The sequence below is a fragment of the Myxine glutinosa genome, chromosome 9 (genome assembly GCF_964187855.1).
Source record: "Myxine glutinosa chromosome 9, kmMyxGlut1.1, whole genome shotgun sequence".
Classification (NCBI taxonomy): Eukaryota; Metazoa; Chordata; class Myxini; order Myxiniformes; family Myxinidae; genus Myxine; species Myxine glutinosa.
Window position 1 is genome coordinate 43,266,787 of NC_136269.1, and position 17,279 is coordinate 43,284,065.

General features: G+C 44.6%; 1 protein-coding gene across 1 annotated transcript in view; it reads left to right on the top strand.

Annotated features, from left to right (window-relative positions):
* The window catches only part of LOC137414836 (alanine aminotransferase 1-like), a 112,855-nt gene that overhangs the window by 35,489 nt on the left and 60,087 nt on the right, over positions 1-17,279 (top strand). Inside the window, 4 exon segments of the mRNA XM_068100367.2 lie at positions 3,837-3,945; positions 10,311-10,444; positions 10,577-10,690; positions 11,091-11,220. Coding sequence (XP_067956468.2) covers positions 3,837-3,945; positions 10,311-10,444; positions 10,577-10,690; positions 11,091-11,220 — 487 coding nt within the window.

The window sequence follows — 17,279 nt, forward strand, 5'->3', positions numbered from 1 at the left end:
GTGTCACCTGCGTCTCATGTCCCCTGTAAATAAACGTGACTGCTCTTTTTGCTTATGTGTGTAAATAATAATAAACCCCGTTACTCTTCTGTACGTCTTCTTCTTCCTCTTTGCATTCGTCGTCTTAGTCTTTTCCCGATTGAATAGCGGTGGCGCGATACGGCCAACGTCTGGGTGAATCGGGTGAGTCGGGGAACAACTGTTCGGTCGCGGAGCCTCCGCTCAGCAAATATAACATCCTTAACCGCGAACCGTAACAATATAAACAGTTTCAGAAAACTCAACTCAACTCAGAACTGCATTGTCATCATGGCCATGTAACAAAGACGTGGACAAAGTCCACGTCCCAACCATGAGTATTACCCCCGCTAATACAGCGCGGTTGGTAGGCAACGACGTGGGTGTGCAAACATCGGCAATAATAGCCACGCTGTAATTTAAGCGCTCATAGTAGCCCATAATGCTTTGCGTTTCATTGATGATGCTGGATGACGTATGGGATGACGAATGGTCGAAGGCGGGGCCAATAGAAATTATGGGATGCCCTTGAACCTCGTTTCCCGTACCCAAGGACGATAGTAGGACTGCAACATTCTGTATTCAGTAAGAGAACGGGAAACGAGGTAGCCTAGACAATGTATATGCTTACTACGCTAATGTGCCGACATGCACTGAGAAAACGAAAGCCGACGGAGTCAGTTTGTTGTTTTCATCATTACTTTATTCATACTTTGGACTCTATTATTATGCTTTATTGACAAAAAGGGCACTGCAGCAACTGAAGAAAAAGGGCACTGCAACTCTCTGCGGTAGTGATCACGAAAAGTTCAGGGGCAGCACGGCAAATAGCTTGGGCACGCCGGCTTTTGCCGTCGATGCCGTCGATAATTTTGACCCCTGAAATTTCGCATGTGGAAAAAGTAAGTACACCCTTGGCTCTAATAGGTGGTATTGCCCCATTTGGCAGAAACAACCTCAAGTAGGCGTTTCTTATAACTGTCTACCAGTCTCTGACATCGACTGGGAGAAATTTTTACCCACTCCTCCATGCAGATTTCTTTCAGCTGTGTGATGTTTGAGGGGTTTCTTGCATGCACAGCTCGTTTCAAATCCCCCCCACAACATTTCAAGGAGATTTAGATCCGGGCTTTGACTTGGCCATTCCAGAACCCTCCATTTCTTTCTTTTCAGCCATTCCTTGGTGGATTTACTGGTATGTTTAGGGTCATTGTCATGTTGCAAGGTCCACCTTCGGTTGAGCTTCAACTTTCCGACAGATGGCCTCACATTATTCCCAAGCACCCTCTGGTACAATGAAGAATTCATAGTGGATTTTATGATGGAGAGCTGCCCAGGCCCTGATGCAGCATAGCTGCCCCAAACCATAATATTTCCACCACCATCCTTTACAGTTGGTATCAGGTTCTTGTGGTCAAATGCTGTCTTTGGTTTTCACCAAAACATGTCTTCTGGTACTGTGGCCAAATAGCTCTACCTTTGACTCATCTGTCCAGAGCACATTGTTCCAGAAGTGCTGGTCTTTGCCTGGGTGTTCATTGGCAAACTTTAGTCTTGCCCTGATGTTCTTTCTGGACAGCAAAGGTTTCCTCCTGGCACACCTCCCATGTAGATCAAATTTGTGCAGCCTCTTTCTCATGGTAGACTCATGCACTTTGACATCAACTGTGGCAAGAACTACCTGTAGGTCCCGTGATGACATTCTGGGGTTCTTAGAGACTTCTTTCAGCACCTTGCGGTCTGCTCTCGGGCTGAACTTGCTGGGGCGGCTTGGCCTGAACAAGTTGGCAGTTGTTTGGAATCTTCTCCACTTGCAGATGATCTTCCGGACAGTCGAATGATTGATTTCAAATTGTTTGGAGATCTTTTTAAATCCCTTCCCAGACTTGGAGGCATCTATAACCTTCTTTCTGAATGCATCAGAGAGCTCTTTTGATCTAGGCATGGTGATGCCGCACACTTCAACAACAAAGAGCAAACAAACTAAATGTCTGAGGTTCAAATAAGACAGGTTCCTCCAAGATCCCCTCTAACGATGTTCTAAACATTTGTACCTGAGCTGGTGCACCTGATTCTAATTTTAGGTATTTGAAGTAGTGATAAATGTAGGGGTGTACTTACTTTTTCCACATGCGAAACTTGCATTTATGTTTATTTAAATTATACAATGGACGACAAAATGTAAATGTTTCATGATATTTGTTATATTATATCACCTTTATCTATCAATATTGTTGAAATGAAGATCAAATAGCTGTATGTTGAAATATGTTGAAAAAGTCAAAACTTTACAAGGGGTGTACTTACTTTTTCACATGAATGTATCATGTGCCTTCGATACGGTCTGGCGCCCTACTCTGCTCACCAAACTCTCCTCCTTTGGTATCCATGGAAATCTCCACGCATCGCTGGCGGACTTCCTCTCTAGTCGTAGTCAACATGTGGCCCTGAATGCGTTTCTGTCATCTCCTCTTCCTGTTCAGGCTGGAGTTCCCCAAGGCAGTGTTCTGGGCCCTGTGCTTTTCCTGGTCTTCATCAATGATCTCTCTGACTCTCTTGAAAATCCTCTCTATCTCTTTGCTGATGACTCTACTCTCTGTCACTCCATTCTTCATCCCTCAGATCGGCAGTCTGCAGCCTCCTCACTCTCTGCAGACCTGGACAAAATCACAGAGTGGGCAAACAAGTGGAACATGTCTTTCAATCCTGACAAATCTCACACTCTTCCGATGTCTCTCCGAAAAGACCGACTGGACAACCCTCCCATCCACTTTCTGAATAATCCTCTCCAAGAAGTTCTGTCACTCAAGCTTTTGGGTCTCACGATCTGCCATGATCTTTCCTGGGAAAACCACATTTCAAATCTGGCCTCCAAAGCCAGGTGCCGACTGGGCATCCTCCGTCGTGCGAAGTCCTTCCTTAGCATACCTGAGCTCCTCACCACGTACAAGGCTTTCATCCACAGCTCAATGGAATACTGCTCTCCCCTCTGGGCTGGTGCTCCTGCCTCACACCTAGCTCGTCTTCACGCTGTTGAAACCAAAGCGTTCAGAATCATTGGAATCTCCCACGATGAAGCTAACTCCAAGGGCCTTTCACTCACTCACCGCAGGCAGGTTGGTGGTCTTTCCGTCTTCTACCGACTCCTCTCTGGCCTTGCCCCCCCCAGCTCTCTCTGGGCTCTGTCCCCCAAATATTCTGACAGGTCGCACAAGATCTGCCTGCAACCCTCTTATGGTTAAACTGCCAAAATCAAGACTCTCTGCTCACCTTCACTCCTTCATTCCTCTTTTCTTCTGCCTCTGGAACAAACTCCCTCACTCTCTTCAATCCCACTCCACCCTCCAGGTCTTTAAAACAGCTGTTCACCACCATCTCTTATCTTCCCCCATCCAAAACCTTGATCTTTTCTACCCCCTCTAATTTCACCCCAAATCCACTTTTTTGAAATACCAACTTCTGTCCTGGAAGTCCTTGGTGGCCTTGTGTTTCATATTTCTCCCACCCCCCACCCCCCTTCCCACGCCTCCTCCCCCCAAGCCCTCTCCCTCCCACACATCTCCCTGCTCTCAAATGTTGTGTTTGTGTGCTTCCCCTTCTCTCCCCATCTTGTCTTCCGCTCCTTCTTTTGATATATTTTGTTTGTGTTTGATTTGTTTGTGAAATAAATGTTTGCTCTTTCACGAGCCTCGATTCTGCATACAAAAAAAATAATAATAAAGGCAAAATGGTGTCAATTAATTATCTTTTCTCTCCCTCCAGCTGTCTCGACTTGTTTATACTTTTTTTTTTTATTAATATTTTTTCTAAAACTGCAGGTCGTTGCTCTCTGCACCTTCCCCAAACTCATCAACCAAGATGTCTTCCCGGAAGATGTAAAACGCAGAGTCCGGAAAATCTTGGATGCATGTGGAGGAAGAAGCCTGGGTATGATGCAACAGCCACACAGTCCCCAGAAAGTACACAACTTGTAAAATTGTTACTCCACAATCTACATATTATATCGAGGCTGATTACTGTCCCTTCAAAGTTGTCTCCTTAGTACTACAAGCTTTGATAACAGTTATTATGAAGTTGGCACAACTCAACCTCGATGGTGTTTTGCTGCAGGAAAGAAGCACTCCAAACCGAGTTATGCCTGAACCCTTGTTTAAAGCCTAATGTGATTGCATTGAATGAATGAATGAATGATCGTTTTAAGGCCATTTTCCCCGCCAGAGCGGGGGTTAGCCTTGCGGGCCCCATGGCAATCATGGTTCCCTGTTTGAGGCAATGTTTTTATGGCCGGATGCCCTTCCTGACGCCAACCCTTGGTCGCCTCTTACGATGCGCAGGGATACGGTGTACCGATTCTAAATCGGGGTACACACCGGGATCATTCATCCCAGCAAGCTCGTACTCAGTTTGCCGACCTCGGAAGGATGACAGGCTGAGTCAACCCCCCAGGCGTTAATTCAGCGATCGACCGGGATTCGAACCCAGGATCCTAGGATCCTAAGCTGGCACCCTAGCCGCTAGCCCAACACCAGGGTTGCTCCATCCAATATCCTCCATCTGCTCTACTTCTCCACTTTCAGTCTATTCCACTATCACCCACTTCAGTTTCGCTCTTCCACATGCTTAGACTTCTGGATTTATTCACACCCAACACCAGTGTGAATAAATCTTGTTATTCCTTTTCTTCCAATTCGACTGCTTCTGTGATTTCTCAATTGGGTAAGCATGGCACGAATAAGAACCGCTTGGATCGGGGTCTAGTCATTGATAACGGCTCGGATCATGGGTTCGCTACCGCTCGGCGTATCCACCAACACCCGTGATTCGGGCGGGGCTTATTTCCTCGTTTCTGGGCAGCGCGAGTAATTAGGTAATAGCGAATTCTTAGTCCTAAAACCCTATTTCGCGCTGTCCGGGAAGGATGTCATAGGTCCCGGGTCCCGTCGGTCAGTCAAAGACAAGGGGCCTAATCCCCCCTTTGTAAGGGGAGAAGGCCGGCGCTGAGATCCGCAACAGTTTAGTTTTAGTTTTCGTTTAGTATATTAGTTTAGTATATTAGTTTAGTATAGTATATTCGTTTTTTAAATGTTTTAGGTCTGTTTGGCTGAAATATTTCTGATATCAATACCCCCAATCTTAGGCATTGTCGGATATAGTCAGAGTGTTCACCTTTGATTAATGAATTTCAAGAATCCTTCCAATTTGCACCCGTCATAGACGGGTATCCTTGCTAGTGTATGCATATGTATGTGTATGGAAATACCCCATAATATCAAAGTGGAATCTTTTTTTAGAAATGTTTTACAAAATAATTAAAAATGAAATACAGAAATATCTAATATACATAAGTATGAAACCACCTGAGTCAATACTTCGTAGAAGCACCTTTGGCAGCGATTACAGCTTCAAGTCTTCTTGGGTATGTCTGTATCAGCTCTGCATATCTGGATTTGGGGAGTTTCTCCATTTATTTCTTGCAGATTTTCTCAAGTTCTGTCAAATTGGATGAGAAGCGTCAGTGAACAGCAATATTCAAGTTTTTCCACAGATTCTCAATGCGATTCAAGTCTGGGCTTTGGCTGGGCCTCTCAAGGACTTTCACGTTCTTGTTCTGAAACCATTCCAGTGTTGCTTTAGTTGTATGCTTGGGGTAATTGTCTTGTTGGAACGTAAATCTTTGTCGCAGTCTATGCTCATTTACACTATGAATCAGGTTCTCCTCAAGGATTTGGCTGCATTCATTTTCCCTCTATCCTTACAAGTCTCCTTGTGCCTGATGCTGAAAAGCATCCCCATAGTATCAAGCTGCCATCACCATGCTTCATGGTAGTGGTGGTGTTAGATGGGTGATGAGCTGTGCTCGGTTTCGCCAGACGTAGTGCTTTGCATTGAGGCCAGAGTTCAATTTTCCTCTCATCAGATCATGGAATATTTTGCTTCATGCTCTGAGTCTTTCACATGTGTTTTTGCAAACTGCTGTCATGTGCCTTTTCTCAGGAGTGGCTTCCGTCTGGCCACTCTCCCATAAAGCCTAGATTTGTGAAATGCTGCAGAGACTGTTGTCCTACCGGCAGGTTCTCCCATCTCAGCCAAGGAACTCTGTTGTTCTGTCAGTGGTCATTGGGTTCTTGGTCACCTCCCAAGGTCCTTCTTGCCCGGTTGCTCGGTTTGGTTGGACGGCCAGCTCTAGGAAGAGTCTCGGTATTTCCATATTCTCTCCATTTCCTAATGATGGAGCTCACTGTGCTCTTGTGAACTTTCAACACTAGAAATTGTTTTATACCCTTCCCAAGATCTATGCCTCCCCCCAATTCTATCTCGGAGTTCTACCGACAGTTTTTTGAGCTTCAGGTTGAGTTTCTGCTCTGACATGCACTGTCAACTGTGGGACCTTATATAGTGTTATGTCGGGGGGTAAAGGAATATCTAGCGCGAGGTAGATCTGTATAGGTAACATGCTTCGACTGTCGCGATGGGGAATTTACCCTGTAATAAGTTCTGTGTTTCAGGCGGTTTGTCGGGGAAGTGTATACCTGTGAACATACAAGGATGTTCGGGTGTTAAATAATTGTAGGGACTAAGATAAACCCCTGTGTGTCAGACCTGGTAATCATTCCTTTGTCCCTTATGGCAATGCACACATATAAACACTTAGATAGGTCCTTAGTGCACACATTATTTAGTTCCCTTCCCTTACAATGACCTTGGAAGAAGACGGGCAGGAAGCCAGATCGGGGCACCACCAGCTGGCCTAGCAGCATCGCGTGGGACGAGCTGTACCCACGCCACAGGGAACGTGTGATTGGTTGGCACGGAAGGCGCGAACCTCCAGCCAATCAGCGCGGGAGGCGCGAAGACGCAACTGAGAAGCGGGTTGTTCATTGGAGGAAGGTGCTAGAAGGTTCGAGAGACCACAAAGAATCAAGGCTCTGATTGGTAACGTGCCAGAACTGACATAACAGGCAAGGTGATAAAAGGGCTCGCTGGCCGACATTTTGTCCCTCTCTTTGCTCTCTTCGCGCTGGACCCCTTTCGAGTTGGAGATCGTCATTCGCCCTTCTTTTTGCCTCTGTGCTGGACGACATTTTCTCTCTTGGTCTCTTCCATTTACCTCTCTGAGCTTGGAGCAGTGCTCGGCCCTTCCCGGTGCTTTTGGAGCTTGGAGCGAGGCGTGCCACTGAACAGACGAGGCCGGGGCGAGCGGGTCGCTCGAGGCCTGGTGGCGCACGAGCGTCGCCGAACGGAGCCGCGTTGGTCGACGAACGCACCACTACTGACAGATAAGGCCGCACCCCACATTTCACAAACACATAACGAACGTTTTATTTTCCTTAATTCATTTTCCCTTGTCTCGTATCCGAAATCTGTGTGTGGGGACGTCCCGATTAGGACATTTATTACCGGCGCGTATTTTTCTGTCCCGCTATCCTTGTAAATAAATCCTTGTATTATTTTCTGTATATACCTGAACTCAGTTTTCCGTGTGGTTTATTTAATTTGCAGCGGCATTGGAGACGCCCCGAGAACAGGTAAGACTGCAGGGGTCTTGCGCCGCCCCTCAACCCCGTGCAATTTTGTATAGCTTTCTGTCTTTGAGTCCGCCATTGAGTTTTCGCTTCGAGAGCTAAGGCCTTCGCAATCGGCTTCCATGACCACCTGATTTTCATCAGAGATGGCCACACGACAATAGAAAGGTGTGTTTCTTTCTAAATCATGTCCAATCAATTAAATTGGTGGACTCCAATCAAGTTAAGGAGACATCTCAAGGATGATCGAAGGAAAATGGATGCACCTGAGCTCAATTTTGAGTATTATAGCAAGGGGTTGAATACTTATTCACTCAAGTCATTTCAGCTTTTCATTTTTGATTATTTTGTAAAAACCTCTAAAATAAAAATTCCACTTTGACATTTTGGGGTATTTTGTGTAGATCAGTGACAAAAAAAATCTCATTTTAATGCATTTTTAATTCAGACTGTAACAAAACAAAATGTGAAAAAGGTCAAGGGGTTTGAATACTTTTTGAAGGCACTGTATGTATGCATGCGAGTTTGTTTCTTTGTTCATTCTTCATTTCCAACCCTTGGGCCAATTTCTCCGAAATTTTGCTGCAGGACATTATTTTAATATGCAGAATGTCAACGCCTTCATAAAAAGCTTCAATTCTTAATCAAATTGATGTAAAATGTGAAATAATGGTGCTTTGGGTGATCGAGCGTCATACATCAGGTGCCTCTTCACCGTCCCCTTTCCATCAGTGCCTCCACATTCAAAGGTTAATACTTTATAGGGAATCAAACCAATTGCATTTAAATACTATTTTTCGTGTGCAGAATAGAAATGTATATGCACCGTGGCCTAAGTCTCTGCAGGACTACACTGAGCTTAATGAGTGGTCACTCGGTCCTGCAATCTTAAACAAGGATTTGGTCTATCATTGGAGTGTTACACCCAGAGTATTTTTTTTTTGTTAGAGCTATAAACAACAATCTTCTTCAGGTTTTACTAAAGTTTAAATAAGCCAATTTTTATTGGGTGACCCAACTTGCATATGTATGTGTGCATAAACACCCTTGCATTCTCCCATAACCCTCGTTGTTACCATGGCTGATCATGGTTGTGACATAAACCTCATCGTTACTTTAAACGGGTTCTTGTTTTTTTTTTTTGTATATCAAGTCGAGGCTCGTGTTAGAGCTAACACATATAACATATAATAAAGGGAGCGGGAAACAAGAGGGGGAGAGAGGGGGAAGCATAACAGTCGAGAACAGGGACATCGGTAGATCTGTGGAAGGGAGAGGGCTGGGGCCGGGTACACGGGATAAAGAAGATGGACACTACATGGACTTTCAAGAAAAAAAAACAGGAAATTTGAAGGAGGTGGATTTGGGGTGAATTAATGGGTGTAGAAAGGAGTGCAATATGTACTCTGACACAACATTGCCAAAGATGTACTCTGACAAATGTACGAATGATGTATGAGCAGGAAGATTCAAAGAAGAGCTTGACAGAACAAGAATTGACAAGGAAGGTTTAACTTGAGGGTTTAACTTGTCTTAAGGGTCTTGAGGATCTAAAGTGTCTTAAGGGTCTTAAGGGGTTGAAGATGCCTAGGGTCTGAGGGTCTAAAGTAAAAACTCTGTAATGGTCTAAGGGATCTAAAAGGTCTTAAGGTATTAACGGTACGTTCCAATGGTATGTAATTAACGCTACACACATGTGAACAGTTGGGTGACAACATGGCGCTTATAGTTAAGTTCGCCAAACTCTGGTATTATATGGCTCTGCATGTAGCACGTAGCAGTGTCGGTGTTGCCAGAGCAGTTTCCTGGCTAAGGTTTTACAATCCTGGACGAGTCGCTACTCCGACACAGGATAATCGACTGAGTGTGCAGGAATTTGGAATGTAACCAGGGTGCTAGCGATAGCTCTCCTCTTTAACGTCCATCAACTAATGCCACCAGATTATGATTTAACCTCCAATCGAGGGACGGCACACACATTGATGCCTCACCCAACCTGTGAAATGCCAGGATAACAGTTTTTTTTTGTTTGTTTTTTAGCTCGGTGGAGATTAGAACTAGACAAACCAGAAGTGAGTGTGCACACCTCCAGGCTATCCTATAAAATAAGATCCCCAGAATAACTGGAATTTATCTTAGAAAAATATAAGGATATAACCTTTTAAAAACTGGTGTTTTCCTGATAAATATCACTTGTTTGGTAAATTGCAACACGTGCAGTTGCAAAACACGACGTATCGGAGTGAAATATAAGCCACAACATTTTGCTTTAAATGTCTTCCAAGTGATCAAAATGTGATGATCCATTACCATCCGGTGTAAATTTTAGACATCGGATACTTGGTTGGGTATGTGGGCAGCATTTTACCCTGGGTGCGTGGGCAGCGTTTTACCGTTGGTGCTTAGACAGCGTTTTACTACACTACAGCCAGGATGGCTGACGGGACACCCTCTTACAGAAACATGGAGTCTTGCTTAATTATACCAGCAGATAAAAAGTGGTGTAAACTCACTTACATCTTGTGTCCATTCGAAAGTTCTGAACTATTGCAGGATCAGAATTGTTCAAACTACATACTTGATATTGGCAAAAGCGTAAACCAGAATGGTATGGCAGGTTTGGAGGAGCGACTATGCTTGGTTCAGAATCGACTAGTGCATCATTCTGGTGGGTCAACATGGTACAAGTTAGGCCTGAATTAGTTATGAACTTGCTGGTGAATACAAAACATTCGTTTGTTCTGACTGTGATGCATGCACGGTTGGCAGGAGCCTACAGCACTAGCCAGGGCATTGAGAGCATTCGCATTGACGTCGCCAAGTACATTGAGCAACGTGATGGCGGAATACCATCAGACCCTGCCAACATCTTTCTGACGACAGGAGCAAGCGATGGCATTTCGGTGAGTAAAACATAGTCCACAGCAGGGGTATTAATTGTTGCTTGGAAAAGTCTCTTCAGGATGTGATTGGAGTTTGTCATGGGCCAAGATTTAATATATCGCACTTGTGTGTTTCTGCCTGTTCCTCCTCAGTTAATGCTGAAACTGCTCATTTCAGGGAGTGGATCTGAGCGAACAGGTGTGATGATTCCAATCCCACAGTATCCCCTCTACTCTGCCTTACTTGCTGACCTTGCAGCTGTCCAGGTCACTTGAACTTCCTTTTGATTTGGTAGAGTAATTGAATGATGCAGATTAGTTGATGATGAGTAGGGTGTGAGTAGGGTGAGGGCTGTGTATATTCTAATAGCATGTGGTGCACAGCTCTCACTGTTAGGAAAGCAGTTACTGGCAGAAACAAGGAGGATGAAAGCCTGTCAGATTTGAACAGCAACCCTAAATGACTGTGTCTATTATTGGGCCACCGTTTCTTGAGAGAAGGTGAAACTACACCGAAAAGTCTTTCACAATGGTAAGCTCGTGGAAACAAGTCAAAATGAGTGGCGTTTAGATAAGAGGCTCAACAGCTGCTGTTGTTTTTTTTGAAAATTCAGGGATCAAGAGCTCATTGCTGGTCATATGCAGTAATTGCAGCATTTGCTTGCAGGTGAATTATTACCTGGATGAGGAGAAATGCTGGGCGATGGATGTAGCCGAGCTTCGACGGGCATTGCTGGAAGCGCGGAAGCACTGCTCGCCTAAAGTCCTGTGTGTCATCAACCCAGGCAACCCCACAGGTGCTCTAAATAGATTACCTTAAATCTGCAAAATCTGCTGCAGTCATCGTAGGACTTTTTTTTTTCCTCTCAAAATTTGTTTCACCTGTGATCATGAGAATCTGAAGTCAATGATGAACTTGCGATATCAGATGATGCAACGTGTTTTAAATGTACCTTTTGTATGTGCAAAGATGGCAATTTTTGACTTCTTCAGTGCATTCAGAAAGTATTCAGACCCCTTCACTTTTTTCACATTTTGTTATGTTGCAGCCTTTTGCTGATGTCGTTTAAATTCATTTTTTCCCTCATCAATCTACACTCAATACCTCATAATGACAAAGAGAAAACAGGATTTTAGAAAGTTTTGCAAATTTATTAAAAAGAAAAAACTGAAATATCACATTGACATAAGTATTCATACCCTTTGCTATGACACTTGAAATTTAGCTCAGGTGCCTCTTATTTCTCTTGATCATCTTTGAGATGTTTCTACACCTTGATTGGAGTCCACCTGTGGTAAATTCAATTGATTGGACATGATTTGGAAAGGCACACACCTGTCTATATAAGGTCTCACAGCTGACAATGCATATCAGAGCAAAAACCAAGCCATGAGGTCGAAGGAACTGCCTGCAGAGCTCAGAGACAGGATTGTGTCGAGGCACAGATCTGGGGAAGCCATTAAAAAATTTCTGCTGCATTGAAGGTTCCCAAGAGCACAGTGGCCTCCATAATTCTTAAATGGAAGAAGTTTGGAACAACCAGGACTCTTCCTAGAGCTGGCCGCCCGGCCAAACTGAGCAATCGGGGAAGAAGGGCCTTGGTAAGAGAGGTGACCAAGAACCCGATGGTCACTGGCTGAGCTCCAGCGTTCCTGTGTGGAGATGGGAGAAACTTCCAGAAGGACAACCATCACTGCAACACTCCACCGATCTGGGCTTTATGGCAGAGTGGCCAGACAGAAGCCAAACAGTTCAATCTTGGTTTCATCAGACCACAGAATCTTGTTTCTCAGTCTGAGAGTCCTTTCGGTGCTTTTTTGCAAACTCCAAGCGGCTTTGATGTGTCTTTCACTGAGGAGAGGCTTCCGTCTGGCCACTCTGCCATAAAGCCCAGATCGGTGGAGTGTTGCAGTGATGGTTGTCCTTCTGGAAGTTTCTCCCATCTCCACACAGGATCTCTGGAGCTCAGCCAGAGTGACCATTGGGTTCTTGGTCACCTCTCTTACCAAGGCCCTTTTCCCCCAATTGCTCAGTTTGGCCGGGCGGCCAGCTCTAGGAAGAGTCCTGGTTGTTCCAAACTTCTTCCATTTAAGAATTATGGAGGCCACTGTGCTCTTGGGAACCTTCAATGCAGCAGAAATTTTTTTGTAGGCTTCCCCAGATCTGTGCCTCGACACAATCCTGTCTCTGAGCTCTGCAGGCAGTTCCTTCGACGTTACGGCTTGGTTTTTGCTCTGATATGCATTGTCAGCTGTGATACCTTATATAGACAGGTGTGTGCATTTCCAAATCATGTCCAATCAATTGAATTTACCACAGTTGGACTCCAATCAAGGTGAAGAAACATCTCAAAGATGATCAAGAGAAATAAGAGGCACCTGACCTAAATTTCAAGTGTCATAGCAAAGGGTATGAATACTTATGTCAATGTGATATTTCCATTTTTTCTTTTTAATAAATTTGCAAAACTTTCTAAAATCCTGTTTTCCCTTTGTCATTATGGGGTATTGAGTGTAGATTGATGAGGGGAAAAAATGAATTTAAACGATTTCAGCATAAGGCTGCAACATAACAAAATGTGAAAAAAGTGAAGGGGTCTGAATACTTTCTGAATGCACTGTATATGTCCGATGGATGACTCTTCTCTGTCCTCCTACTGCTACATCCTCTTCTCATGTCATTGAATGCCTTATCTTCCAAGCTAAAAAATTTCTCAATTGATTTGTTTTAATGGAAATCACCCCAATCAAGGTATAAAGGCAATCTAGGTAAGGGGCTCAGGGAAGGTTAAATACTCCCCTGCCACCCCAAAACTTGCGTACAAAATATATAAATGAGCACCAATTTATCTTTTCATTATGGGGTGCAAAATGTATTTTTGAAAATTGCTCAAAATGCATGTTAAAGGTTTTTAAAGTTGTAATATGATAATAGGAATCTTGTTATACTGAAGGAGATTAAGGATGGTGAAAAAAATATAGCAGAGGGGGTGAGAGGATCGCACCTCATGTGATGAAATTCATTGTGAATGTAATGTGATTCCGTGTGTCATTATGAAATCGTTAGAGTTGATGTGCCATTTGCAATTTTATCAGGATTGTTTGTGTTTGTCTTTCAAGTATTGCAATGATTGAGTGAATTCAAGTCTTATTGAGGTCGGCTTATTTACACAACATAACAGTTAACTCTTATGATTTGATAATGACACACCGAATCACATTACACATCTAAAAACATGTTGAAAATGTGTGACCCTGAGCACCATACACGTGTAACAAATGATTGGACATCCCTGTTGAGATCCTAATTAAACACATTAAATTTATTTGTACAATGAGAGAGATGAGATTGGACATCCTCTGGAACTCACTACCTCACACCATCAGAGACTCCTCCTCACTCACCACATTCAAAACATCACTCAAGACCCACCTGTTCAACACTGCATTCAACATTTAACCCACATCATTTAACCCCTGACTATCTCTTCTCCTTCTCCTTCGTTGTGCTTTGATTATCTACCGATTGATTTTTGTCTTTTTGCACTTGTTTTTTGTACTCTGTCAAAGCATCTTTGGGCTTCTTGAAAAGCGCTATATAAAATAAATGTATTATTAGGTTTACTCTCCATGAAATGGAGAGTAACCTATTATTACTGCTAGAGTTTTTCTTATTATTATTCTTCCACCCTATTTTGCACCTCCGAAAACTTCATAATTAATGTTCTCAGCAACCGCTGGTCGGATTGACAGGAAATTTTCATCAAATGATCGCCTCGGCTCCAAGAATTTTTTTATGCTAATTATGACGTCATAGGTCACGTGGTGTGGGCGCCATCTTGTAAAACAAATTCAACTTTTCCCCTCTGTATCTCCGAAACGGCTCAATGGAAAAATTTGAGGAATGGCTCATTCTAAAGAACTCTTCAATGGGAACAAAAGACATGTGTATCGAGTATATTAAAAATGCTAACGTTAAGAGGTTAGAATTCGTCAAACAAAAAATTTTCTCCCCCGAAAATGGGATTTTTTTTCCCAGATGCTTAGTTAAAAAAAACTCAGAATGCAAAAATTTTCGAAGTCATACGTCACATGGTTCGGCCGCTATCTTGTTTTCTGTGAAAAAACACAAAAAACCCTTTTTCTCCGCAACGGCTGAACGGATCGAGCCCAAACTTGGCATGCGTATTCGCATACCCATGACGAACAAAAAAGTCAGCGAGCACGACGTCATCCGACACATGGTTTCAGAGTTATTACGTTTTAAAGCTCAAACTAGAAATGGAATCACCTCCATAATTTGTGGAGATATCGAGTGGAAACTTTACACAAATGTTCCTCATGGGGGGATATTTCAACGTTACTTGAGACGTTTTGAGAAGTCACATGGTTTGGCCGCAATAAATAATGGAAGTTAAATTTTAAAAAGCTTGTAACTCTTGAACCACTGCATGGATCGACTTGAGTTTTTAATGCAATGTAGCTCTCATCATGCGGAACAAGTGTGCAAACTTTCAAGATGATTGGATGTACGGTCTCGAAGCTATATGTCTTTATTGTTGAAAGAAGAAGAAACACACCGATTGTCTTTCCAGAACGTGCTCATGATAACGCGATCTCCCGCGGTCATTTGAACCTCAAAAAAAATTATAATTGCAGATTTGTCAATAGATGAGGCATATTAACAAACGAATGAAACAAATTTGCTCAAATTTTGACTATTTTTAACTCGATCGTATTTCACTCAAAGTAATGAGCGACTGAAGAAGAAAATGTCCATCCAGGACGTCATCACTATAACGCGATCTCCCGCGGTCATTTCAACCTCAAAAAAAATTATAATTGCAGATTTGTCAATAGATGAGGCATATTAACAAACGAATGAAACAGATTTGCTCAAATTCTGACTATTTTTAACTCGATCGTATTTCACTCAAAGTTGTGAGCGACTGAAGAAGAAGATGTCCATCCAGGACGTCATCACTATAACGCGATCTCCCGCGGTCATTTCAACCTCAAAAAAAACTATAATTGCAGATTTGTCAATAGATGAGGCATATTAACAAACGAATGAAACAGATTTGCTCAAATTCTGACTATTTTTAACTCGATCGTATTTCAATCAAAGTTATGACGGACTGAAGAAGAAGATTCCCTTCCAGGACGTGATCATTATCACACGATCTCCCGCGGTCATTGATTGGTCACAACCTCAAACCTCAGGTCACAACCTCAGGTCACAACCTCAAATGAAATTCAAATTGCAGATTTATCAATAGGGGAGACATATTAACAAAGGAATGAAACAGATTTGCTCAAATTCTGATTTTTTTTAAATCGATCGCATTTCACATAAAGTTTGAGGTACTAAAGAAGAAGAAGAATCGTTTAGCTTCTCAGATAAAATAAATAATTCTGTCTGCAATTTCAGGTTAATTTTCTTTTTAAAATGGCTTTTTCTGCAATCAGTGCATGGATTGACATGTGTGGATGTGTGTGGGGGGGGGGGGGGGGGATGTGTGTGGGGGGGGGGGGGGGGGGGGTTGGTGTGTGCGTGTGTCTGTGTGTTAGAGGTGGGGGGGGGGTGGGGGTTTGTGTGGGTGTGGTGGGGGGGAGGGTGTGTGTGTGTGTGTGTGTGGATGTGTGTGTGTGTGTGTGTGTGGATGTGTGTGTGTGTGGGCGTGTGGGGGGGGGGGGTGGATATGCGTGTATGTGGGGGGGGTGTATGTGTGGAGGGGTGTGCGTGTGGGGGGAGGGGTGTGGGGGTGTTTGTGTGTGGGGGGAGGGGTGTGGGCGTGTTTGTGTGTGTGAGTGTTTGGATGTGTGTGTGTGGGTGGGGGGGGGGGGGGATATGTGTGGGGAGGTGGATATGTGTATATGTGTGTATGTGGGGGGGGGGGGGGGGTGCGTGTGGAGGAGGGGGGGTCGGATGTGTGTGTGTGTGTGTATGTGTGGAGGGGGGTGTGTGTGTGGGGGGGGGGGGGGGGGTGTCAGGGGATGCGTGTGGGGAATGTGTCTTGGGGGGTGGGGGGAGGGGGATGTGCGTTTGTCTGGATATGTGTGTGCGTGTGGGGGGAGGGGTGTGCGGGTGTTTGTGTGTGTGTTTGTGTGTGTGGATATGTGTGTGTGTGTGTGTGTGTGTGTGTGTAGGGAAGGGGGGTGTGGGGGGTGGGGGGGTTGGTGTGTGTGTAGGGAAGGGGGGTGTGGGGGGTGGGGGGGTTGGTGTGTGTGTGTGTGTGTGTGTGTGTGTGTTTGGAGGGGGGTGTGTGTGGGGGGAGGGGTGGGGGTAGGGTGTGTGTGTGGGTGGGGGTAGGGTGTGGGTGGGGGTAGGGTGTGTGTGTGGGTGGGGGTAGGGTGTGTGTGTGTGTGTGGGGGGGGGGTGTGCGTATGCGGGGGTGGGTGTGTGTGTGTGTGTATGTGTGGGGGGGGGGGTGGATTTGTAGTACGGAGGGGTGGATGTGTGTGTGTGTGTGTGTGGGTGGGGGGGGGGTGGATATGTGTGTGTGTGTGGGTGGGGGGGTTGGGTTGTGCGTATGGAGGGGGGGCAGATGTGTGTGTGTGTGTGTGTGTGTGTGTATGTGTGGAGGTGGGGGGGTGTGTGGGGGAGGGGTGTTTGTGTGTGGGTGTGGGGGGGGTGGATATGTGTGTACGTGGGGGAGGGGTTGTGTGGAGGAGGGGGGGTAGGATGTGTGTATGTGTGGAGGGGTGTGTGTGTGTGTGTGCGGGTGTGTGTGAAGGGGGGTGTGTGTGTGTGTGTTTGTGTGTGTGTGTGAAGGGGCGGTGTGTGTGTGTGTGTTTATCAGGGTTGTATCCAAGGGGGTTGTGTCAAAGCATGTCCAATGAAAGTTTGGTTGTA